The sequence below is a fragment of the Tursiops truncatus genome, chromosome 1 (genome assembly GCF_011762595.2).
Source record: "Tursiops truncatus isolate mTurTru1 chromosome 1, mTurTru1.mat.Y, whole genome shotgun sequence".
NCBI classification, from domain to species: Eukaryota; Metazoa; Chordata; class Mammalia; order Artiodactyla; family Delphinidae; genus Tursiops; species Tursiops truncatus.
In genome coordinates, this window is record NC_047034.1 from 39,465,653 (window position 1) to 39,492,504 (window position 26,852).

Genomic DNA, 26,852 nt, shown 5'->3' on the forward strand with positions numbered 1-26,852 from the left:
GACAAATACCATATGATATCACTTATATGTGGAATCTAAAGTATGACACAAATGAACTTATCTACAAAACAGATTCACAGAAATAGAGAATGGACTTTCGGTTGCCAAGGGGGAGGTGGTTAGGGGAAGGATGGATTGGGAGTTTGGAGTTAGCAGATGCAAACTATGATATCAATATATAGAATGGATAAACAACAGGGTCCTACTGTATAGCACAGGGAACTATATTCAATATCTGGTGATAAACCATAATGGAAAAGAACATAAAAAAGAATGTATATATATGTATAACTGAATCACTCTGCTGTACAGCAGAAGTTAACACAACATTGTAAATCAATTATACTTGAATAAAATAAATTAAAAAAAAAGAAATATACAGGATAGGCTGGTTTATGCTCCACAACAAGAAAAGCCACTGCAATGGGAAGCCCGTGCACCGCAACAAAGGGTAGTCCCTGCTCGCCACAACTGAAGAAAGCCTACTCGCAGCAACAAAGACACAACGCAGCCAAAAAATAAATAAATATAAATAAATAAATATAAACACTTTATAAGAAAAAATGTTTAAAAAAATAAAATAATTTTGAAGCTAACTTTGTTGGTGCTTTCAAAGAAAAGTTACAGAGAAAGGTTTCATGCTTGAGCCTAATGCTACAATGAAGGAAAGGCAAATGAGCAAAGAATGCTCTACCTCTCTAAAAACTAGAATCCTAAGTCAGGCGTAGGGCAGCCTGAGGCAGGCCTAGGAACTGTGTCCGGCCTGGTATGAGGAAAAGTTTGATCTAAAGGATCAGTGTAGGGCTATATTTCTGCCTGTAATTTAATGGGGTTTCAAAAACCAGTATCAAGAGTTTGTGTGGTTGGAAATGAAAATCTATTAAGAAAAATTAACAGATTTAGGATGATTCCCTCTGGGGGAGAGAAGAGGATGTTTCCTGTCTTTAACCATGGCTCTTAGAATCTTTTGTGCAGCATTTTACAATTTACATGTTGCTTCCATATACATTATCTTATTTTGATCATGACTAAGCATTTACCAAACAGGTTAGATAATAAGAAAATAATCAAAATGAGTTTTTCCTTTTTAAATGAGATTTAAACACATTTTAAACTTATTTTTATAAGTACAGACTTTGAATATATTAAGTTTCAAAATTATCATCATTATGGCATAAAGACTATAACTTTTTATTACATAGCACAGATGGTCCTCCTCAGTTTTAGACATGGTTGAAGTTAAGGGAAAATAAGGCAGAGCTAGCTGACTGGCTGTACCTTTGGGAAGCCCAGTCTGTCCCAGGGAATGTCCACAACTCAATTTCGTTGTAATATCCAGAGCTGGTGTAGCTTTCAGGTCCTTCCCCATACTAAACAAACACTCAACAAACCTGAAGAGTATTTCCCCATTGTAATTAAGAAAATTACTTCCTGTTTTATAAATATTCAAGGATTTTGTGACACAATAGAGGGAAACAGATAAATACATCATTTCAATGAAGTATTGTAGTTATTATCAACGGATCTGCACAATCTACTCAAGGGAGTAAAACCCATAGTTTTCCTGGGGTGGAATCAGAGATGATCTTATGAGAGAACTTCATCTTTAAAAAAATCATTGCAATACCAGAGAACATGCATAATAGCAGAATTGGGATACTTGATTCAAATAATAACTAACATACTAGTATTTCTGTTTTGAAGCTTTTTAATTCATAAAATTAAAATGTAATACTAGGTATTTAATGCAGTTTAAATTTTAAAATCATACATTAAGTAAAATGAAAAATTACAAAAATTTAAACATTAAATATAAATCATTACCAATATCAGTTGTTGGCCGGTAAAATAAAGTGTTACAAACTAATATACACACTACATGAAATAAAGAAAATGTAATTAATCATGAAAAATATAAGATGAAATATGATATCTCTTTTTAAAGAAAGATGTTTCTTTAAGTGTCAATTGGTTTTTATTAGACAGTGAACTTATTTTTGTGCACATTTTTCCAGTTGCTGAGAAAGCTCTTTCTAATTCTACACTAGTTGGAAGAGGACATATTGGTTATTAGTTAACTCCATATATTTTCTTTTTACTCCATCTCCAAAGATCTCTGTCTCTGTCTCTATCTCTTGTTGACTTTGATGACATATTTTTAATAGCTATCTTTTCCATGGGTTGTGATCTTTTTGTTGACAGCAAGCTGTTGTTCTAATTCTTTTAAAAGAGATATTACAGTTCTCTTTTGGCTTCTTCAGTTTCATGGTGGGATTCCATGCAGAGAGTTTCTTGCCTTAGTTTCAATACTGGCATTTTCATATTCTATTTGTTCAGAAGTTCCTGGAACACAAATAAGTATTATTCTTCCAACAGGAGATTTTCCTTTCAATTGTCATTAATTCTTCCTCTTAAGAATTATGGAGGCAGTGAAGAAGTTTATCTAAATAAGTGAAAGTTTGATTAGAAATTGTAATCCAGTTTAATATGTAAATGACTCAAATTTCAGACATTTTTAGAATAATGGTTTTATTCCAACAAAAAATACTGATCTTCTGGTACCTTAAAATATCATAGTATATGAAACACTAAAAAATTTTTTAAAAACCAATATTGGGGCTTCCCTGGTGGCACAGTGGTTGAGAGTCCGCCTGCCGATGCAGGGGACACGGATTCGTGCCCCGGTCCGGGAGGATCCCACATGCCGTGGAGCAGCTGGGCCTGTGAGCCATGGCCGCTGGGCCTGCGCGTCTGGAGCCTGTGCTCCGCAACGGGAAAGGCCACAGCAGTGAGAGGCCCGCGTAAAGAAAAAGAAAAAAAAAAAACCAATATTGCATTTACTAGCTTAAAAGTGAAATGTAATCCACATAATACAAGGCAGATGTGCGGTTCAGTTCTAGCATTAAAAGAATCACAAATCCAGCAACCTGAAGTAATTAAAATAGAAATTCAGATCTTTACTATACCCTCTGAAGAAAATCCCTAAGGAGAAAACTTACTTAAAACTTCAACAAAATCCCCTTTCTTTATCACAATTGCCTGGAACACATCTGGAAAGTTATTCAAAAGTCTTTCTTCTTTGTTCATTACCAAAGTTCTCAGAACTTTCATTTGAACACATACAGGGTGAATTCTTGTCTTCCCATTATCCTTCACCTTCCAGAATTACCATTTGTTCTTTTACTTGTAACCCTCCCCTCTTTTCCATGAAGGTCTCCTGTGTCCTCAGGTTAAAGATGGAACGGGAGGTAAGGGACTTGAGGTAGGTCCTATATTCCTTCAAGGAGCATGCCTACATTGAGAAAGAGGAAGATAGAACAGTAGCCTGAGGAGGACACAATGTTGAGGGAGGGATTATTTTTTGCATTGCTTTTGAATATAAGAAACATTAACATGTTTATAAGACATGGAAAAGGGGCCAAATGGAAAGACAGAGATTAAAAACACAGAAAAGATGGACCAGAATAACCCAAAGATGGAGGTCCTGGGCCTTTGCACATGCTGTTCCTCTCTTGCCCAATACTCCCTTCTATTTATTCCATCTGGCTGTCTAGTGCTTGTTCTTCAGGACTCAATTCAGACATCAGGTCCTACAGAAAGTCTTATAGGATCCCCCCTCCATGTTTCCATAGCTACTGAAGCTCATCCTAGTGTGGCCCTCACCCCTGTATTTAACGTCCTTGTGCACTCACAGACTCCATCACTAGAGACCAGGTTTACAAAGCAATCTTGAGAAAGAAAGACAAGAGTTGGAGGAATCAAGCTCCCTGACTTCAGAATATATTACAAAGCTACAGTAATCAAGACAGTATGGTACTGGCACAAAAACAGAAATATAGATCAATGGTACAGGATAGAAAGCCCAGAGATAAACCCACACACATATGGTCACCTAATTTATAACAAAGGAGGCAAGAACATACAATGGAGAAAAGACAGCCTCTTCAATAAGTGGTGCTGGGAAAACTGGACAGCTACATGTGAAAGAATGAAATTAGAACACTTCCTAACACCATGCACAAAAATAAACTCCAAATGGATTAAAGACCTAAATGTAAGCCTGGACAGGAAAAACACTCTTTGACATAAACCACAGCAATATCTTTTTTGAACCACATCCTAGAGTAATGAAAATAAAAACAAAAATAAACAAATGGGACCTAATAAAACTTAAAAGCTTTTGCACAGCAAAGGAAACCATAAATAAGATGAAAAGACAACCCTCAGAATGGGAGAAAATATTTGCAAATGAAGCAACAGACAAAGGGTTAATCTCCAAAATATACAAACAGCTCATGGAGCTCAATATCAAAAAACCACACAACCCAATTAAAAAATGGGCAGAAGACCTAAATAGACATTTCACCAAAGAAGACATACAGGTGGCCAAGAGGCACATGAAATGCAAATCAAAACTACAATGAGGTAACACCTCACACTGGTCAGAATGGCCACCATCAAAAAAAATCTACAAACAATAAATGCTGGAGAGGGTGTGGAGAAAAGTGAACCCTTTTGCACTGTTGGTGGGAATGTAAATTGATACAGCCACTATGGAGAACATATGGAGTTTCCTTAAAAAACTAAAAATAGACCTACCATAATGACCCAGCAATCCCACTCCTGGGCATATACCCTGAGAAAACCATAATTCAAAAGGACACATGTACCCCATTGTTCATTGCAGGACTATTTACAATAGCCAGGACATGAAAACAACCTAAATGTCCCAAAAATGAATGGATAAAGAAGATGTCGTACATATATGCAACGGAATATTACTCAGCCATGAAAAGGAACAAAACTGGGTCATTTGTGGAGATGTGGATGGGCCTAGAGTCTGTCATACAGAGTGAAGTAAGTCAGAAACAGAAAAACAAATATCGTATATTAATGTGTATATGTGGAATTTAGAAAAATGGTACAGATGAACCTGTTTGTAGGGCAGGAATAGAGATGTAGACGTAGGGAATGGACATGTGGACCTGGGGGGAAAGGGGTGGGTGGGACTAATTGGGAGATGACGTTTGACATAAATACACTACCATGTGTAAAATAGATAGCTAGTGGGAACCTACCATATAGCACAGGGAGCTCAGCTCCGTGCTCTCTGATGACCTAGATGGGTGGGATGCAGGGGTGGGAGGAAGGTCCAAGAGGGAGGAGATATAGGTATACATGTAGTTGATTCACTTCATTGTACAGCAGAAGCTCAAAATTATGATAGATAAATGTTTGTGGAATAATGAAGAAATGAATTTTAAAGACTCTAGATTCACTGAATGTAGTTTGTGACTTACTTGCTCCTTCAAACTAAGAAATTGTGAAAAAGTAGAAAAAAAGTTAAGAACCAGGAAAGCCATTTCTGGTTTATTAATAAATAGGAAGAAAAATATGAAGACTGAGTTAGTCTGAAAACCTAACAACTTAACACCTTAAAACACAGCGTTTGCTTTATAATAGTTAAAAATTTAAAACATTTGGTTGGTTAAAATAATTGCACGTATATTTATATTTTATTCCATTCCACAGAAATTGAAAATAGTTTTATATGTGTTTGTAGAGAAAAAAAATACACAATTACATAAGACTTGTTTAAAATAGTATTATTCACAGTGAGGTGTTAAACCCCTAAGGATATTCAGTGGTGGGTTCACAAAACTTACAAAGTAAATATGCCATATCTTCCAGAAACAAGAGTGTTACAATGATTTTTCCTCTGGGAGGGTGGGGAAGGAGCAACCTGAGAGGTAGGTTGGGGATGAATACTGTTCTCCTTAGTATACATAGCATAAAGAGGCTGTGATGGTTAATTTCATGTGTCAACTTGACTGGTCCACAGGGTGCCCAGATACTTGGCCAAACATTATTTTGGGTGTTTCTGTGAAGGTGTTTTTGGATGAGATTAACACTTAAATCCTTAGCCTGAGTAGAGCAGATTGCTCTCCCCAAGGTGGGTGGGTCTCATCCAATCAGTTGAAGACCTGAATAGAACAAAAACGCTGAACTTCTTCTAAGTGAGAGAATTCCTACTGTTTGATGGCCTTTGAACTGGCACATCAGCATTTTTCCTGCCTTCAGACTTGAGCTGAATCATTGGCTCTTTGGACTAGAACTACACCATCTGCCCTCCTGGGTCTCCAGCTTGCCAACTCACCCTGCAGATCTTGGGACTTTCCAGCCTCCATAATCACAAGAGCCAATATACATATGATAGATAGATGGATAGATAAATAGATAGATGATAGATAGATCCATCTTCTCTGAAGAACCCTGATCAAAACAGAAGCCAAGAACATTCATACTTGACCTGTTGAATTAGAAATGATTCCTTTCCCAGAGTCTTCACTAGTATTTACTAACTTCGGTAAACAAAATAATAACCATTCCATTTCCAAATTGTTTTTGTTTGTTTGTTTTTTGGCGGTACGCGGGCCTCTCACTGTTGTGGCCTCTCCCGTTGCAGAGCACAGGCTCCGGATGCGCAGGCTCAGCGGCCATGGCTCACGGGCCCAGCCGCTCCGCGGCGTGTGGGATCTTCCCGGACCGGGGCACGAACCCATGTCCCCTGCATCGGCAGGCAGACTCTCAACCACTGCGCCACCAGGCAAACCCCATTTCCAAATTGGCCTCAAACTGAGATTGACATAACATAAAAATAAATTGTAGAATCCAGGTGGTAGGTAAATTAATTCTCCCTGTATAATTCTTTCTACATTTCTGTATGTTTGATGATTCTACTAACAAAATATTGAGGAAAAGAAATTTATTGGCCAGCCAAGTTGGCTGCCGCCGCGGTGAAGGCTGCACAAGGGTGGTCGGGCTTGCTGCTGGGCGTGCGGAGTGTTGTCCTGCGGCTCCCAGGGCTGACCCAGGTGAGGTGGAGCCGCTATGGTCCTGAATACCAGGACCCCCAGATTGACAAGGCATATTACCGCAAGCCCTCGGCCGAGCTGAATGAGGAGGAAAAGTATGAGCGGGAGCTCAGGAAGACTCCGGTTATCAAAGCTGCTCCAGCGACGAAAACAAGCTCTGTGTTTGAAGACCCAGTGATCAGTAAATTCACCAACATGATGATGAAAGGAGGAAACAAAATACTGGCCAGATCCCTCATGACGCAGACTCTGGAAACTGTGAAAAGGAAGCAGTTTGAGAAGTACCACGCTGCTTCTGCAGAAGAACAGGCAACCACTGAACGCAACCCTTACACCATCTTCCAACAAGCACTGAAAAACTGTGAGCCTGTGATTGGGCTGGTACCCATGCTCAAGGGTGGCCATTTCTATCAGGTCCCTGTGCCGCTAGCCGACCAGCGTCGCCACTTCCTGGCCATGAAGTGGATGATTACTGCATGTAGGGAGAATGAAGCTCCGGCGGGTGCTGATGCCGGAGAAGCTGTCTCGGGAGCTGCTGGAGGCTTTTCACAAGCGGGGCCCTGTGATAAACAGAAAGCACGACACGCACAAGACGGCCGAGGCTAACCGCGCGCGTACCCACTACCGCTGGTGGTAAGGGGTGGGCGGAGGAGCTGGGAGGAACACAGCGCGCTCTGTTGCAAGAAACAGCGTGAGCCACCTCCATGTTGCAGAACACCTGTGGGTTAAGCGTATACTTCCCTTTCAAGGGCAGGCGGGCCTCATAAGAAGGATGGAGCAGCATGTTTACTGATGATCAGCAGATGATCTTGACCCTTAATTCATAGACAACAATGATACCTTCAGGCATGAAATACCCCAAATGTCCAGCACCCTCTCCTACAGACTTACCTACCAGTATCTCCTTTTTAGGAGGATGAGGTGTACTGCCTCTTGGTCAAGACCACCTTGTCCTTGTCGCTCCTTCATTCTTCAACGTTTTGCTCCATCAGTTAATCTCTCTCTGCTCTTGTTTCTTCAGCTCCTTTCTCATTACTGGTTTCTTCCCCTACAATATTTATGAAACGCTTAAGAATCTACTTTTCCAAAACATCCCTTCTTTGTCTCAGATACACAAGATAACTATTTCACGGAGATTCCTGTTTAGAAGATTCTGGGTCTTCCTTGGGTAATGCTGGTCTGTGAACTGTTTGTTACTGACCAGAGATTGAGATAAGGAAGTTTGATCAAAGTGTAAAGCAACTACACCAATAAGCACGCAGTTTCATTCAGCGGACTTTTGTTTTTTTAAGTAAGATTTTTCTCAATGAAATAAACAGTGTGTTCGTTTATATTCTGGAACCTTACCTCACTATGGTCACGGTCTAGTAATGAACAGTTTGTGGACTGGCACCCGTCAGTGGACTAGCTTGTTTGTGGACTACACATCGAGTAATACTGATTGGAGTGACAAGAATGCAAATCTCACTATGTCCCCACACCAATATCCTACCCCAGTCAAGTGAGGCTGGAGAGAGAATTGTCAGAATTAACTCAGTTTGGTGTTCAAATTACACTTCTAAGACATAGATCACGTATGTTTGAATCAACATGCCTCTAGAAAACGGTTTTTCAAACTACAGATCTTGACCCAAACTACTTGCTAAGAATTGTTTTATGGAACTTTTGATTCAGTTATATTTATATATTTTTGATAGGTTATTGTTTAAAAATATTCATTCCCCTTATCTCCGTGAGTATACTTTTCTGTCCTTGACTTAGGGCTTGCCATTGGCTTGCTCTAGCCAGTGGAATGTTAGATGTGACATGATCAAAGGTTTGAAGAATATTTGTGCAACTGGGCTTACTATTTTGCACCTCTGCCATTTCCATAAGAACAATATGCTCAGGCTAGTCCACGAGAATCAATAATAGGATGAGAGACACATGGGGCAGAACCACCCAAGCTAGACCCCACCAGCCAGGATCAGTTTATATCAGCTAACCACCCACCAACCCACAGACCCATGAGCAAGCCCTGCCAAGATCAGCCATGACACCCAGCTGAGTCCAGCATAGATCAGCTGACCCTAACCAACACACAACTGAGTGAAAGAAATGCTTGCTCTTGTATATCCCTAAGATGTTCTGGCTGTTTTATTACAAATAGCTGACTGATACACATTTATATGTCTGTATTGGGTTGACAATATAATACGTACTGCAGTGGGTAACAAAAGGTTTGAAAGCCACTGGTCTAGAAAAATACCATGTTTCTCCTGCACTCCTTGCTATTTAATGAGCTTAAAGGAAGTTCCTGTCTGGGAGTGGCTGCTTGCAGTAACAAAGAATGAAGGTAAACAGAGAGAGAATAGAGCTGAGAGATGAGAAATGAGGGGTGTGTGTGTGGGGAGGCAGAAAGAGACAGAGACTTCATAGCAACAAGCCTTTATTTTATATGCTGAGGTCCCTAAAATTGACTGTTTCCTGTTGCTTCTTCGTAGAGAAGCTTTTCTCAAGTTCTAATACAATAGTATTTATTAATAGTATTAAGTCCTGGTTTTCACACTGGCATATATTCATTCTGTTTATAATCCATCTCCTTGCAGTATTCTTAGCTTAAATCATATATAAAATTAAATGTTGGAAACAAAGGTAGGATTTTTCTTCACAATTTAATTCATCCTACCCATTATCATTACATCTCAAACTATAAAATGTTGGATGCTTCACAGAGGCTTAAGTATCTTATAATTAAAACACTTTAGTTTCAAAATGCAATTCATGGCTCAGAAGTAATAATTTCTAATAACTGTCTCAATTAATAACTCCCATTACTATAAATTTTATATTTACCATGTTTTCAGTACTCCATTTAAGAGGGCTGCCCACCAGGTGAGGGTTACAGACCAGTAAGGTGAGTCACCCACAGTAAGGGCTGAGGGACAGTGGAGGAGGTAAAGGCCTTTTTTGAGGCGGAGGGGGATTTATTTTGTTTTTTATTTTTGAATTTTATTTATTTAGTTTTTATACAGCAGGTTCTTATTAGTTATCTATTTTATACATATTAGTGTATATATGTCAACCCCAACCTCCCAGTTCATCCCAACCCCGCCCCCAGCCCCCTACCCTGGTAAAGCCCTTTTGAAGACCAACAAAAACACCCCCAGAATTTGGAACTGCCATAACCAGCGAGTGTTAGAGAAGCAGCAGTAATGACAGAGTGAAGGTTACCACCCTAAGAATAGTGAAGTAAGAAGACAATCTGCCTCCATTCTTCTTCTTCCCTGGACCCACTTCAAAGGGCTGGGGGATGACAGGGGGGAGGGTCCCATACCCACTGCAAACCCCACAAATTTGGCCTATGTTAAACAGAACCGCATTACTCTGATAACCAAAAGTAATGGAATTAGATCAAGATGTAGCTAAGAAACCCTGTATCCAGAGGGAAAGGGGGACTTTTTAACAGTTACTTTTTAAAAATCCTGTTTATATCCTAATAAATCGAGATTCTTTAGGGAACCTCTTTCTTTGTATAGTTATCTCTAGGAATATTTCTATCCAAAAAAGAGACCATTGTATATATTTGGGGTGCCATCTCCTTGGTCAGTTCTGGAGAAGCTTTGATTTTACTTCTAATCTCTATATTTAATAATAATAATTAACATCTGAATATTTACTATGTGCCAATGACTGTGTTTTTGTCAATGTCTAAGTGCCAAATTTATAGATTATTCTATACATTATATTTAGATTACTATCTCCAATCTCCCAGAATTTATTTTAGGAGCCCCTAATCTCATGAGCAGCATGTTTCTGAAACATTTTCAAGTTACTTTCACAAGTCAATTTAATGTTAGTTTGTATTCGTTTCAGAGGTTGACACATCTAATCTTATCCCTGGATCTTCAGATTACCTCACAATTTGGATTCTATAGTTCCCTATAGACTGGTTTTAATGAATATATATATATATATATTTGGCTGCGTTGGGTCTTCGTTGCTGCACGTGGGCTTTCTCTAGTTGTGGCAAGCAGAGGCTACTCTTCGCTGCAGTAGCTTCTCTTGTTGCAGAGCATGGGCAGTAGGCGCGAGGTTTCATAGTTGTGGCACATGGGCTCAGTAGTTGTGGCTTGCGTGCTTAGTTGCTTGGCGGCATGTGAGATCTTCCCAGACCAGGGCTAGAACCCATGTCCCCTGCATTGGCAGGCAGATTCTTAACCACTGCACCACCAGGGAAGTCCCTAATGAATATTCTTGCAAACACCTTTTTTAAGCAAGAAAAATTGATTTGTGAATTCTCTTTTATAATTTGTGAAACCAAGGGAAAGAAATGAATGAGTTGGTATATTCTGTATCGGGGCAGAATTAAAATGTAAACTTTAAACTTTTCACTGTCTAGTCTTTTTCTTTCTTTTTTTAAAAAATTTAGCCAAACAAATCATTATAAAATCATATTTGTATGATTTAGAAGTTTAGCAAAATTGTTTAAATCACCTGCCTACTTTTAAAAGACTGTATACACATTTAAATATAATTCTCCCAGATAAAAGTCTATATTATTTTTAAAGACAGGAAGATTTCATAGTCTTCTTTCACAAACAATTCCAGAACTTAAAAAAAAATTCTTCCAGAAAATGCTCTTTATGTCTAACTGCGTAATTCATTCCTTAAACAAACATCTACTATGCATAGGCATTGTACCCAATGCTGAGAATATAAATTAAGACACTGTTCCTGACCTTAAAGATAAATTTCATTTATCACAGGTAGAAATGCCCACAGCCAAGTCATTTAGTATGTTGGGTAAGAAAGTCAGAATTCAAAAAGTTCTCAAAAGTTTCAGGTAAGCTAAAACAAGCCAGGTGAAATTAAATGGCAATACATTTAAACTCATTTACTGAGGAGAGAGGGGAGTGGGGGGGAAAAAGGAAAATAAAAAATCTACTGGAGTCTAAGTGGGGAGAGACCAGGCAAAACACTAACAAATGTAAAAGCCTGGAGGATGCAGTTGATTCTAGATTTAGTAACCAAGTGCAGTTGTTGCCAAGAAAGCTAATTTTAGGATGGATTAATAAAAATATGGTGCAAAGGGGTCAAAATATTTCAAATTGATTTTGTAGCAATTAGATCTCACACTGTCGTGAGGGGTGTCTTATTCTAAGTATTCACCACAAACTAGAGCATGTTAACAGGACAGTTGAAGAGGTGAAGGGTCTGAAAACAGTATCACTGTCGATTTGTCAAAGAGAATGATGATGTTTACCCTAAAAGAGAAGCTGAAGTGGGACATGATTGCTGTTTTCAAATATTTAAAGGACCCATGTGATAGAGCTTGCTAGCTGCCTTTCAGTACTCATTTTTCCCTTCATCCTTAGCCACAGAGCCTTGATTCTTAGCAGAGCACTTTGACATTTCCCAGCCTCCTTTGAGGTTAGTGGGCCATGTGACTAAGTTCTGAACATTGATATATCAGCATAAATGGTATATGGTACTTCCAGAAAATCTCCTTAAAGAGAAGGGGTGTGCCCTCCTGCATTTCTTCCTCTACCCTGCTGTGAGGAGTGTGATCATGATGACTGCCCTCTAGCAGCCACTTTGGATCATAAGGGCAAAAGTGACACTCCAGGAATGGAGGAGGGGTAAGAGAGAAGAAGCCTGGGTGCCTGACACCTTGATGGCAGTTGTTATTTCAGCCAAGGAGTTTCAACTTCTGGATCCCTTTTACATGAAAAGAAATAAATTTTCATTTTGTTTGACACTGTTATTTGGGGTTTCTCTTACATGTAGTTGAGCTTTGAGTGTCAAAAAAAAAAAGATATTTTCTAAGACCTAGACATCTTTAAAAAAATGAAATGATCTACTTTGTGATGCAGTTACCTATCTCTGTATCTGTTTAAATGGAGGCTGTAAGACTAGCTTCAGAAATGGTAAATATTCCAGGGGGTTAAGAGAAAGTGGGTTACCAGAACTCTGAAGTTTCTTTCAGCTCTTAAGGTATGATTTCCCCCCACCCCACCCCACCTGGGGATCAGGGGCTCTAAAAAATAAAACAAAACCACACAGCTCCTCCTTCCTGTTGAAAACATGCGTGGACTGTCCCCACCAGACCTGGTCCAACATAAGTGGCTTAATGGTGGGTAGTCTCCTGGCCATGCTGCCTGACTCTGTCTTGGAGTTAAACTTATTCCAAGACAGGCACTGCTAAAGTAAAAATAAAGGAGACCCAAAGAGCAAATCAATAAACTCTTCAGCAAAAGTGATGTCATAAAGACACTCACTATGAACCTGGAAATGAATAAAACAGGACCTCTGTGGAGGTCCTTCCTGTGTGCCTATTGTAGTTGGCGAATCAAGGTGTAGTCCACAATCATCACCATGCTTAAATTTTTTTCCTTTTGTAAAATGAGGATAAAACCCCTATCGCCTTTCCATCTTTCCTCTTCCATTCTACTTCCCAGCTTCTAATAACTGTAACATTACTTTGTTTACTTTGTTACATTGTCTTAATATTGTTTTTTTAACTATATTTACCTGTGTTTTGTCTATTAAGTGATTCTTTAAATATTTATTTCCTCGGAACAGTAATACATACAAATTGTAAAAGAGTCCAACCGTGAACAGAACACACAAGAGATAAAGTCTCCCTTTCATCTCAGAGTCTGACACCCCATCCTCTAAGCATGTATATAGGCTGCTATATATATTCGTAAGTATTTTCTAGAGACACTATTATTTTATCTTTTACATTTAGGTCCACAATCTATTTACAACTTTTGCATAAGTAAAATGTTCACATAAGCATCTGTTTGGGAACCCTATTCAGGTCCATTGGTCTACTTTCTAACATCTGGTAGTATAAATCCCCTAACTTTGTTCTTCCAGATTGTCTTGGCTGTTCTTGATCTTCTGACTTTCCATATACATTTTAGGGTCAGCTTGTCAATTTACACAGACACACACACAAAATCTGCTGGGATTCTAGTAGGGATTAGACTGAACCTATAGATCATTTGGGAGAACTGACATTTTTACAATATTAAGTCTTCTGATCCATGAGCATTGAATATCTGTCCAGCTACTTGGGTCTTCTCTAATTTCTCTCAATAACACAATTTTCAGTACAGAGTTCTTGTACCTCTTTCATTAAAATTTATTCCTAGGGCTTCCCTGGTGGCGCAGTGGTTGAGAGTCCGCCTGCCGATGCAGGGAACACGGGTTCGTGCCCCGGTCCGGGAGGATCCCACATGCCGCGGAGTGGCTGGGCCCGTGAGCCATGGCCGCTGAGCCTGCGCGTCCGGAGCCTGTGCTCCGCAACGGGAGAGGCCACAACAGTGAGAGGCCCGCGTACCGCTAAAAAAAAAAAAAAAAAAATTTATTCCTAGGTGCAATGGGTGGGATGGTGCCCCAAAGACATTAGGTCTTAATCCCCAGAAACTGTAAAATGTTTTCTTATTTGGAAGAAGCATCTTTACACATATGATTAAGGATCTTGAGACAGGAGATAATCCTGGACTATCCAGATGGGCCGTAAATGCCAGTAGTGTCTTTACATAATAAAGAAAAAGGGAAATTCAAGACACACACAGAGGAGAAGGCAATGAGAAGATGGAGGCAGAGGTTGGAGTGATTGTGGCCTCAAGCCAAGGAAGGCCAGCAGACACCAGAAACTGGAAAAGGCAAGGAGCAGATTCTCCCCTAAAGCCTCTGGAGGGAGCGTGGCCCTGCTGACACCTTGATTTCAGACTTTTGGTTTCTAGAACTGTGAGAGGATGAATTCATTTTAAGCTACCAAGTTTGTGGTAATTTGCTACAGCTGCCACAGGAAACGAATACACTAGGTATTCAATATTTTTGGTGCATTTGTATATGGTATCACTTTTTAAAAAATTCATTTTCTAATTGTTTAGTGCTGGTACATAAAATATAACTGATCTTTACATACTGACTGTATCAACTTGCTAAAGTCATTATTAATACTAAATGGTTTATAAATTATTATAATTTTATATAGAGACTATCACCCTTTCTCCAAATAACAGGTTTACATATTTCTTTTTAACCCTTATATATTTCTACCTTGCCTTTTTACAGTCGCTGGGAGGTCTAGCACAATAGTGAATTATAAATTCTTATACATTTTGATTTTGTAACTATGAAAATGTACTGTCTGTTCCAAACTTAAAATATAATGAAAATAATATTAGAAAATTTTAATACAATAAAAAAGCAGCCAAACAAAATAATCAACATCCTTCTAGTTAACAAATCCAAAGGACTTTTCTTAAACCCCTCTCATGACTCTGCATCCTTAGATATTATTAACCCTTTTTAATGCTTGCTTCTTCCTTGTCCAGATTCTTTTCTTCCTCTAATCCCTTACAGACATCCCCCAAATTTTCTTAAAACTTTTCTCTTTCTATACTGTCCTTGTTCACTGTTGGGATACCATTTTGAGGCCTATTATTATTCTTCAGAATCCTTTTCTTCAGGGGCAAAACAGAAACTTCCTTCCCTGCCTTTTTTTTTTAAATGCCATACCCCAAGACCCTTTCTTCATCCGAGTAGAATGCAGTCTGGCCTGCTCTGCCTTCTTTGCTATACTCAAGAAAATCGTGAAATCTTCTCACTTTAAGGGTTTTACTAATAAATAAAAGTTACAGAAGTCCCCAAACTTTCACAATGTTTTGGTCCTGATCTATATATGAAAATTCCTTTCTGTAGAAAAGTGGCTGGAAGGTGTTGCAAAGTTGGGGTGTCAGAAAGCTGGCTGGCCAAGCAGCCTCAGAGTGACATTTATCTTTGTGAATTCACTCAGTTCTGGGTCTGGCCTTTGTGTTACATGACCAGAGATGCTGAATCATGATCATTAGAACTTGTGTATGAAAACCAAAGTACCAATGTGTTAATTCACAATGAAAAATATAACTGTCAAGGGAAACGACTATTCATTTCATTCGGCGAAGACATTCCTTGTAGAAAAATTATATGGGAATTAAAATAATATTCAGAACTGTATTTGGTAAGGAATAAAAGGTTTAGTTTTATGATTCAAATATTTAATGGCATCATATCAGGTTTTGATAGAGATGAAATTACCTCCACTACCAGAACCGGATAGGTTTTGTACCTGCTCAGGAGACCTTCCCCTTTAGACTGAGACGCTGTCAAATACTTACTTCCCAGGCTTTTCTTGGCTCAATTCCTGATTTAGACATTCCTGCTTTAGGGATGTTGTTTCTTTCAGTGAACTATTTTCTGGCCAGAGAGGCTTATTTTTGGTTCGATCCATTCTGCATTGACCTACTATAGAAATCTTCCAGGACAATCTTTATTTTTAAGTGTTTGAAGACTACCTTACTGTGGACCCCAAATACCACTCTGCATACATCTGCATACTAGATGTTCACAACAAGTCCTCACTTCTACTTACTGGTGAGCAAAATTCAAAAAAAACCAAAACCCCAAAAAAATAAAAAAAGAAGAAAATCCTAAGTAGCCCCCAATGCCAGGCAGCCTGGCGCAGAGCAGACGTCCTCAAATCTGGTGAACGAAAAATGCAGTTCCTACTCCTGCCTAATGAAATTCAGGAAAGCATTACAGAGCGCATCGCCTGCCAGGCTGGAAACCCTGCCAGACTGCAGCTCTGGCCTCACCTCCACTACGGGCCTCCGCCCTCTCCAGAGTTCTGCTCCAAGGCTCGACCGCAGGTCAGGCGCACTGAGAAAGCACCAACAGGGCAAGGACCCTGTCCTAATTTTATTTAACAACTGACAGCACCCACTCCCCTAATGAAATAGCAAAGACACACACACAAAAAAAAAGGTAAGAGAAGGAAAACGGAGGAGAAAGGTTACCAAAAAAACCCAACAAAAACAACCACCTTTTAGCAATATACAGCTGTATTGCTCGGCACTGGAAACTCATCTCGGAAGCCTCAGTCTCTCCAGGGAATCAGGCCCCGGTTCTGAGGATCAGAAACAAAACTGCAGCGTCTGGATGGTTAGGATCGAGCCTACTTCTCCGGCCACCTCGGCCTCGGGACCCGAAGACCGCCCTGTTACTCCGCCCGACTCCACCGCGGGCAAGCGCACGACCCTAGCTCGACGCTGTTGGAGAAGCCATGAAACTGGGCAGCCGGTCCTCCGCAGCATCTCAAGAGGGCCGCGCTCCTGCCGAGGCCTGTCCTGACATCGCGCCGCGCAACCCCCCCAGAAAAAAGGGGGGCCGCTCCCAGAACTCGGGCGCCTAGGGTCTCACCAGGCCCTTTCTCAGGCCGGCCGCGTTCCTTCCGCCCAGATAGGGCAAAGAGTCCGGATGCCTCGCGTGCGCCTCCGCCCGCGCTCCGAAGCGCCCCCTAGAAAGGAAGCCCGAGAGGCGGCCGCGCCTCTACGGCGATTTTATTAGCGCTCGGTTGGGGTTGCCCGGTCCGTCGGCGAGCGGGGCTTCCCCTCCCCTCCCCCTCTTCCCCGGCGCCCCTCCTGCCCTCCCCCGCCCGGCGGCCGGAACCTCCCTGCGGGGCGGAGTGATACCGGCGGCGCCGTAGAGCGCGGCGCGGCCGAGAGGGGCGCCGGGGACTGCGCGGGGCGGCCGGCGGGCGGAGGAGGAGGGGAGAGAGGCGGGGCCGGGGCGGGTTGTTGTGAGGCGACTGCGCTACTGCCGGACCGGGGCGGTTATGGCGGCTCCATATTAACACCCTCCTCCTCTTCCGCCGCCACCGCCGTCTCCTCCTCCTCCTCCTTTCCCTCCCGCCCGCGCTCGTAAGCCATCTCCCCCTTCACCCTGACGCCTACCTCTTCTCCTCACCTTTCCCCCTCCCCTCTTCTACCATGCCCGGCATGATGGAGAAAGGGCCCGAGTTACTGGGGAAGAACCGATCGGCCAACGGCAGCGCCAAGAGCCCGGCGGGCGGCGGTGGCAGCGGCGCCTCGTCCACCAACGGCGGGCTGCACTTCTCGGAGCCCGAGAGCGGCTGCAGCAGCGACGACGAGCACGGTGGTAGCCTCGAACTCCTCCCAACCAGCCCGCCTGCCCCCCTCCCTCCTCCCCTCCCCCAGCCCCCTCCCCTCGCCGCGCTCCCGCCCTCTCTCCCCTCGGAGCCCGGGCGCTGCGGTAGCCTCGAACTCCCGGTGCAGTGCAGCAGCACCCGCCGCGACCCCCGTCCCTCCGCCCTCGCCCAATCCTCCGCCCTCGCCCCCCCCCCAGCTCCCCGCCCCCATCCGCTGCCATCTCCCGGAGTGCCCGGAGTTAATATCTTCCCATCCACCCGCCGCTTCTTTCCTCCCTTCAGCAATTTTCATATTTTATTAAGTGTCTCTTCCTTTTTCTTTTTTCTTTCTTTTTCTGCCCCCACGCCTTTTTCTTTTTTTCTTTTTTGACCTTGCTTTGCAGATGTTGGGATGAGAGTCGGAGCTGAATACCAAGCTCGGATCCCTGAATTTGATCCAGGTAGATCTGTTTGCTTAAGCAAAATCCTGTCTCCCCTTTTCTGGGATTGGTTTAGGGTGGAAGGGGTAGCGGGCGGGCGGGTGGGGTTGGGGTCCGGGTGTGCGGTTGGGAGGAGATGCGAGGCTGGGATGGACAGGCATCTTTGGCGGGGAGGCTGTCACGCTTGGCAGGGCTGTGACACAGGGCGTGTGGGCAGATGTGTGCATTGCAAGGTTAACATGGTTCCTTTGGAGGCCACTTGCCCGCTGGTGGCATCACCTTTCTACCGCTTGAGCCCAGGGTGAACGGAGGAAGACGGCCCCTCGGCGGATTCGGGGGTCGGAGGCCGGGGGTGGAGCGGCTGCGGGGCCGAGAGCTAGAGGAGAGGGTGTGCGGGCTGTGTGTGGAAGAACCATGCAAATGTCAGTTGCCACACCACCGGCCCCCGGGAGCGGAGGCCCGCGCTCTGCCAGGGCGGCGATCCCCGGGCTGCTGTCACCGGCCGAAGCCGAGGGCGAGCCCTGCCCAACCCGCGCACACACGGGATTTTCTTTTTTCTTTCTTTTTGGCTAGGTGGTGTAGCTTTGGTGGCGACAGCTTTGCGGAGTGTAGGAGCCGCGGAGCGAATGGGATTGGGGGAAGAGGGTGGGGAGAAGCCAGAGGCACACCTCGCTCCAGAGCCAGCCCTGGGAAGTCAGACCACAGGACAGTGACTGCAGCTGCCAAGGAGACATTTTCTCCCCTAGCAGCCAGGTTCCAGCGTCCTCTGCCAACCCAGCTTGCGGGCTCCCTGTCTACTTTTCTCCAAACAGGCTCTCTGGCGGTCACGGGATTTCAGCCTGGACGGGGATTGGGCGAGAGTTCCGCATATGGAGGCGCCCTTGTTGGAGCCTCTCGGAGTGGAGCGTGTTTCCTTCTCCCCCCAGCCCACCACAGACCCTCTTCAGTACAGGCTTTGGGCAGACTTTGAAGGGGCTTCCCCACCCCCTCGCTTCTTGTTTTTGCCCATTGCCCGCGTATAGTAATGTGTCTCTGTCAGACTCTCGAATTCTATATTAGATATTAATAGGGCTTACTTGTATTTCTTGGGGGGGGAAATAGCATGTTTATTTGATAATAGGGTCTCGGTGGGTATTTTCATTCCTCTCCTGCCCATTACTGCAATGCAAAGTGATATTTACCAACCATTTAAAGATTTTTAGGGTTTAGACAGCTTTTCTTGTCCCAAGGGAGAGGGTAAAATAATGTGTGTTAAAAGGATTGTCAGTGCAGGCTATTTTTCAACACGTAAAAACAATGATACAAGAGTGCTCACTAGATCAGAGTTGCCTTCTAAATCACATGGCTTTGATACATTTTATTCAAAAGCTATCAGTGTGTGTGCTGGAGGGCTTCAAATAATTTTAACTGTTGTGAAACTAATTTTCTTTATTAATGTAGCTAGTGGGTGCATGGCGCTTTCATATTACAGTGCTGCCTCAGGTTTTAGCTTGACATTTGGAAAGTGCTTGCTCTGGCTTAAGACAGACTGAATTAATCACTCATGTCTTATTTTTGTGCCCTGAGCAAGTCACTGGCCCTCCCTAAACCTCAGTTTCTCTAGCTGTAAAATGGAAACAAAAATACTTAGGGGAATTCTTGCCAAGGTTGTGTGAGTGGACAAATGGCAGTTACTCAATGAAGATTAAATTTCATAATTGTGAAGAATGATTCTGCATACATTTATTCCTTTCTGATTTGGGGCTTTCATTGGTATCCTGCTTTTTCTAGAATAAACTTATTTCCACATTAGAACTCAGCAGCGTAATAAGCATACCTGTCTTTTTTCCCCATTAGATAGGTTTATATTTCATAGACAACTGTACACAAGTTGATTAGGATCTTGTATTTAAGACCCAGACTTCATGCTAGACCAAATTTATGCATGCCATAGCCTGATCACTGTAGCAACTTTTGGAAAAAATTTCAAGCAAACAAATAACTAGAACAAATTTCAAAGTTTGAAAAATAATTCATTGAAAGCACAGAATACTTTTTATGTGGTTTCACATGGCCACTATTTGTATTATCCAATTTACATTACATTTTGTCTAAGAATATTTGTCTAAGTAGAATATTTGAGGGAAAAATCACAAATATTACAATTTTTAAAGTTATATTCTCAATAATTTACTCAGACTATAGTTGATACTTTTTATTAGAATAAGGACGAATATGATATTCTTTAATTTCATCTACAAGTATGCCTCAGAAATAATTGCAGGTTTGGTTCTAGACCATTGCAATAAAGCAAATGTCACAATAAAGCAAGTTACACAAATTATAGTTTTCCCAGTGCATATAAAAGTGTTCAATAGCATTAGGTCTAAAAATGCAATGTACATACCTTAATTAAAAAGTACTTTATTGCTAAAAAATTCTAACCATTTACTGCAATAGTAACATCCAAGATTGCAGATTACCATAACAATGTAACAATAATGAAAAAGTTTGAAATATTGCAAGAATTACCAAAATGTGACACACACATGAAATGAGCAAATGCTATTGGAAAAATGGTGCTGATAGACTTGATCGACATATCTGTGAAGCACAATAAAACGAGTTATGCCTGTATTCACTTTCTCCTTAATAATCTGCAGAATATTGAACCCAAGGACACAACTAAAACCAGTTATCATTTAAACTTAGGTGGGCTTTTCTATAGTTGTTATAGGCAAATCTTGTCAAGCAAATGTAGATTATCAATTATTAGACACCTTTTACAAGGAAATTTTGAGCCTGTATGCCATTCAACATAGTACCACTGCTCTATCTTATTCTAAGTGTTGTGGTGGTGTGTGAAGTTTTTACTCCACGTCAATCAATATCATTGGGTGAGAACTTAAACATATTTCTTTGGAAGAGATAAAGAGGAAAAGATGTTTATTAATTAATGATAGAAATTGAGAAATGGTCAGCTCCTCTCCTTTTCTCTTCTTCATACTATTTAGTCTCATAAACCACTCAGTCTGTCTTCATGAAGATTGCCCACCCATAGCCATCCAAGTCATTTGGAAGAAAAATTCCTGAGGTATCAAGATTATGATGATCAGAATGTAGGAAAATTAAGAGGATTTTTTTGTGGAGGTTATTTTTATTGGAGGAGATGATAGAAATTAAGCACAGAAAGAATGAATTATTAAAATGAGTATTGTACAAAATATGAGAAGAACTGAGATTTAAATTGGAATTACTGAAGTTAGGAGATTAGGAACAGTTTATGTTAATTGATGGACCATTGCTAAGAATGCCGTTATAAAAATTTACTAAGCGGATTTTTGATTCTTTTTTAGGTGACTCTTTTCCTTTTGATTCTTTGCTAGGCCCTCCCCAACTTTTATTTAGTGCCTACTGACTATGCTTACGTCACGAGGAGCAGTTTTGTGTGGTGATTAAGAGTCTTACCTCTTATTCATATGCCTTTTAGCCACTATGGCATAGTGACCTTGGATGAACTGGGTACCTGATGTGTCCAAGCCTTAGTTTTCTCATTTGTAAAAGGGAGATACTCTTAACTATATGACAAGATTAAGTAAAAATTCATGTATATAAAGCAGTGGCATTCAAAATATTTTGCCTGCATACTCGTAGAAGAAATTTGGAAAAACAGATTCACATATTTTTAAGTTGACATCTGTTATTTGTCACTGAGTTTATTAGTTGAAAAATGTAATCTCCAGTGTACTGAAAATGTTAACACTTTGAAATAAAGTTGTTATATACTTATTTTAAATGCATCCAATTAAATGTAAATACGATAGTAATGTGGTAGTATCTATTTTATAAAATATATGAACAGTCTCCTAACATTGTTCCTTTTGTTTTTGAAATCATTTCCATGCATTTTCCTCACAGAATTTTATAATACATTTTTGTGCTTGAAAGTGCTTTATTGATCACCTATCCAATTTCTCTACCGTCATAGTATGTATTCTTGTGAACATAAGGTTCTAAGTGTTAAATCTCTTCTGGCTTGAGTTATTATAATTAATGTGTAATTAATTAAAACTGTAATAGTCATGGTGCCTTGAGTAAAAGAGAGCTTTGCTGATGTTCGTTTGGCATCATAGAGGTTTTTAAATTTTAGGCAGTGTACTCTTGTAAGATTTGGGATGGATGAGAGACCTGCCTTTTTTTTTTTAAAGTGAGGGAAGGGTGTTTGTGAAGAAGGAGGTCAGAAGTAGAATAAGTGTACAGCTTAGACTGCAGGTGATTTCTCAGGCAGATTGTCTTGGGAAAGAAAACATAGGGAAGTTTGAAGTCCTGAAAATTGATTCCCAGAAAACTTATTAATGCTTGTGTACTGCTTGGAATGTCTTTGTTTACCTTGGTTTGAAATTGGTGAATTAAGTATATTTTTAAAATATTTGGAGTGTCTTACTGATCTCAATATTTAAGTTCTTTATATAGAATATTTGTTCCATGATTTCCATCAGAATCCTTAGTTGGAATGTCTTAAAGGAAATCTTCAAAGAAATAGAAGATTTATATTTTTGTACTTACTTTGAAACTTGCTATTGTATAGAAATCCTAATCAAAATTATACTTTTGTTGTTGGTTTTCCCCAAATTGGTCTTATAAATGTATTTTACCAACTGCAGTTAAGGAGATCTAAAAGTTTTCAGAAGGCTTGAACTTTTGTTTCATTTAATACTTAAAAAAACTGATTGCTCAATAATTTTATTTTCATAGCTGTTGAGCTACTATAGTCTTTAAAATTGTGGTTGCTTGCTGTCTAAGTTTTGGTTTGTTTATTTTTGATCCATTCAGAAGATAGGCTACTTCTAAGGCCTTGGTTATTTTGTTGCTGAGTCAAATTGGATTCTCAGTATTATTTCTGAATATCAGACAGTTTTGAGGTATAATCTTAAACATTGTTATAGATAAAAGCAAAATAAAAATTGTGTTTTTGTGTCCTTTAAATATTTTGGTTTACTTCAACTTTTATGATGGAAAGTGTAAAGCTTTACTGAATGCAAATCATCCTGAGAGGTAAATTGTTTTTAATAATGCAAGTTACTTTCTCCTATTCTTTTATAGGAGAGGAATCAGGTCTGAGTTGTCAGAAAAACAAAAAAGTCATTTCAGCTATTCAGTTTCATTTTCAAAGGGTACAGCCGTTTGAGTTAAGGCCCCATGAGATTTTATACATTTATATTTTTATTTGATTGATAGGTAAGAAGAAGCCTTTCCAGAGTACAGAAAGAAGGGAACTTAAAGAACTGTCTTCAGTAAGCATATAGTAGTAATCATAAGTCTTAGGTAGTGCTTACCACATGCCAGGTATTTTACAAATATGAATTCACTTCATTTTTGAACAACTCTGTGAAGAAGGTGCTCTCATTATCCCTAGTTTTAAAGATGGGTTAAACTGACGCAGAGACAGATGAAGTAAATTTGCTCAAGGTGACAAAGCTAGGAAGTGGCAGAGCTGGGATGCAAACCTGAAGTCTGGCTCTATAAGTGGTTACACTCTTAACCATTATACTAAGCTATCTCTCATTTCCTATAAACATTAGTCATCTTTTGGTCCTAGTGGGACACATATATGATTGAAAATGGTGGAGCCCAATTCAAGAGTAGTCAGGGAAAGAACATTGTGAAATGCCTAATTAGGCATTCTCTATACTCCAGATATATACACCCATATTAGAAGAGCTGTTAGTCTCCACAGTTTGGATGCCAGTTTCTGTCAGAAGATCGGGTCCTTAATTACAGTGCTAAGAATTTTTGAGGAAACTTAACTGTTGTTCTTCATGGGCAAGAATACAAAAAAAAAAAAGTTTATATCTGTTTAAGAAGAGATATTTAATAAAAATATTTTAATTCAGATTTTCTGTAATACAAGAATCAGATGAAAGGAAATATGTCTAAATATTAAGCATGTATGCTATCAAGACTTGAGACTTAATGGAAGCCTTTTCTTTGTTGCATTCCATGTTCTTTTAAGTAGTATTTAAATTATTTTTGTCACAGTCCATAGTGAAAATGAATCAGTCCCATACTAAAGGATTGAAGTTTAGGATACTCACTAGAAATAGCAATAGATTTTATTAATTAAATAAAGGCTTCTGATCAACTTAGATGTCTGTTTTATTTCCACTGAGTGGTTTAGCTATTTTGCTTTTGTGTTTTTATTTTATGTGGTTAAAAATTAAATATATATCTTAATATTTTTTAAAGAAGTTTTTTAAAATTTATTTTTATTGAATATAAATTTTAGATAATGTACTCCTAACTTGCATTTTCTTAAATTCTCAGCTCCTATTTTTATCCTCTTATTAAAGATAGTTATGACAAAATGCAATGTTTTGCTTTTAGGTTTATTTTGTAATTATGCTTTTTTCTAATACTTTTATAGTATTCTGTCAATACTTTTTTCTCCATACCTAATTTTTCCTTATAGTAAAACATACATAACTTAACAATTTTAGCTTCATATTGCACTAACAGTGTGTCATTCTCTAACTAAAATTTGTTGATTGAATATACAGTAGTGATGTGTTACGATTCTCCAAAAATAAAGAACGGCTGAATGACATTAAATTATTGCTTGACAAAGTCTGTAGTTGGGAGTATAATAGTAGTTACTTTTACCCCTGGAAGTGAATATTCTTTATTCTGAATATCTTATAACTTTATAAATGATTACAGTTTAACCTCAGAATTATATTAATGTTTTCTGTGAGTGATTTTGGAATTCTAGGCATTAGTTTCTGGTGGCTATCAACAGCTCTTAGGTTTTTTTCGTTTTTGTTTTTGTTTTTTTTGTTGTTTTTTTTTTTGCGGTATGCGGGCCTCTCCGCTGAGCCTGCGCGTCCGGAGCTTGTGCTCCGTAACGGGAGAGGCCACAACAGCTCATAATTTTAATTAACTTGAATGCACCTAAGAAGTAGGAAGAAGCCAGAAAAGGACCATCGAGTATTTAAAGACAGAACCTACTGGCATTTACTTGGCTCTGGGATAGATGTGTCAGGCCTTTCGTTCATTCTGTCTATTCTTTTTTATTTCTTAGTAATCTTTTTTATATATATAAATTAATTAATTTATATATTTATTTTTGGCTGTGTTGGGTCTTCGTTTCTGTGTGAGGGCTTTCTCTAGTTGCGGCGAGCGGGGGCAACTCTTCATCGCTATCAACTCTCTCGCTATCGTGGCCTCTCCCGTTGCGGAGCACGGGCTCCAGACGCGCAGGCTCAGTAGTTGTGGCTCACGGGCCCAGCCGCTCCGCGGCATGTGGGATCTTCCCAGACCAGGGCTCGAACCCGTGTCCCCTGCATTGGCAGGCAGATTCTTAACCACTGCGCCACCAGGGAAGGGTTAACTTACATACAGTTTCAATAGAGCTTGATTTTTCTGACTTTTTAGATTATAACAGATTAGAAATAAAATTAGAAACAGCAGGCTTCCCTGGTGGCGCAGTGGTTGAGAGTCCGCCTGCCGATGCAGAGGACACAGGTTTGTGCCCCGGTCCGGGAGGATCCCACATGCCGCGGAGCGGCTGGGCCCGTGAGCCATGGCCGCTGAGCCATGGCCGCTGAGCCTGCGCGTCCGGAGCCTGTGCTCTGCAGTGGGAGAGGCCACGACAGTGAGAGGACCCCCGTACCGCAAAAAAAAAAAAAAAAAAAAAAAAAATTAGAAACAGCAATAGTATGCTTCTAGATGAGAGGTAGACTCAGATTACATTAAGGAGAAATAGCATTATTAACTTTTCCATGGTTTGACTTTGTTTTCCTCTTACACAGAGTACAAACTTTCATAAATATAAAAAGTAATAAATGAAATTAAAAAGGAATAACTGGCAGATTCCTAGCAAGGAGAACAAGATTAAATAAAAACCATAAAAAGCATATACAGGTATTTAAAAATTATAATAATCTTGGCCCATTTAGATATGGGCAAAACAATTAACTCATCACCTGAGGTATTTGCTCTAGTTTTAAAGCCAGAGTTTTTAATGACTCCTAAGTAACGTATAGAAGGTTAAATCAGATTTACTACCCGTTAAGAAGTAGGGATATAAAATGTACTTAATAAAGTCTTTCTTTTTAATTTAAAGAGGGTAAGCTTCAGTGTTTGTGAAATTTCGTTGGTATCTATAAGTGGTATATTTACTATATTTAGTGTATATCTGTTTTCCTTCCTTTGTTTTCCTGTACTTTGTTTCTTTGTCCTCTTTTGCAGGTACTGTAATAAAATAGAAATAAAACTTACTTTGTTTATACTTATTTTGAATGTAAAGTTCATCATATTCAAAATAATTAATTTTTTCCCCAGGTGCTACAAAGTACACCGATAAAGACAATGGAGGAATGCTTGTATGGTCTCCATATCACAGTATCCCAGATGCCAAATGTAAGTTTTCTGAAATTGAATGTTTATGTCAGTAGGGAATCTATCAACCAATTCAAAATGCAACTTATATTTGTTTTTGAGTCTTTTAGATTCTCGTAAGAAATCAGTTTGTCTTTGTTTTGTTTTGTTTTTTTGATGGAGCTTGTTATGTTAGAATGTTTTTCCTTTTGAAAG

The 26,852-nt window shown here is 40.1% G+C and overlaps 1 protein-coding gene, 1 long non-coding RNA gene and 1 pseudogene across 7 annotated transcripts in view; 2 read left to right on the forward strand and 1 right to left on the reverse strand.

Moving 5' to 3' along the window:
• Window positions 1–1,690: 1,690 nt before the first annotated feature.
• Window positions 1,691–16,821, reverse strand: LOC141278379 (uncharacterized). Of its 2 annotated transcripts, none has more exons than XR_012331033.1 (4): window positions 16,738–16,821; window positions 13,993–14,207; window positions 7,771–7,923; window positions 1,691–2,343 (listed from the first exon to the last, which is right to left on the reverse strand). It is a non-coding gene; the product is annotated as an uncharacterized lncRNA (long non-coding RNA). The 2 variants fall into 2 exon arrangements; XR_012331031.1 differs by having other exon boundaries at window positions 7,767–7,923.
• On the forward strand, window positions 6,325–7,512 carry LOC101318043 (small ribosomal subunit protein uS7m pseudogene; annotated as a pseudogene).
• Window positions 16,822–17,683: 862 nt separating the features above from the next.
• The window catches only part of RCOR3 (REST corepressor 3), a 50,289-nt gene continuing 41,120 nt past the window's right edge, over window positions 17,684–26,852 (forward strand). For 2 of the 5 annotated variants that reach the window (XM_033853007.2, XM_033853008.2), the window contains exons 1-3: window positions 17,684–17,849; window positions 18,246–18,302; window positions 26,601–26,678. In XM_033853007.2, coding sequence (XP_033708898.1) covers window positions 17,684–17,849; window positions 18,246–18,302; window positions 26,601–26,678 — 301 coding nt within the window. Of the gene's footprint in view, window positions 17,853–18,243; window positions 18,303–26,600; window positions 26,679–26,852 lie in introns of those variants that run through there. The other 3 variants (XM_033852999.2, XM_073802983.1, XM_033853009.2) reach the window with 3 other exon arrangements.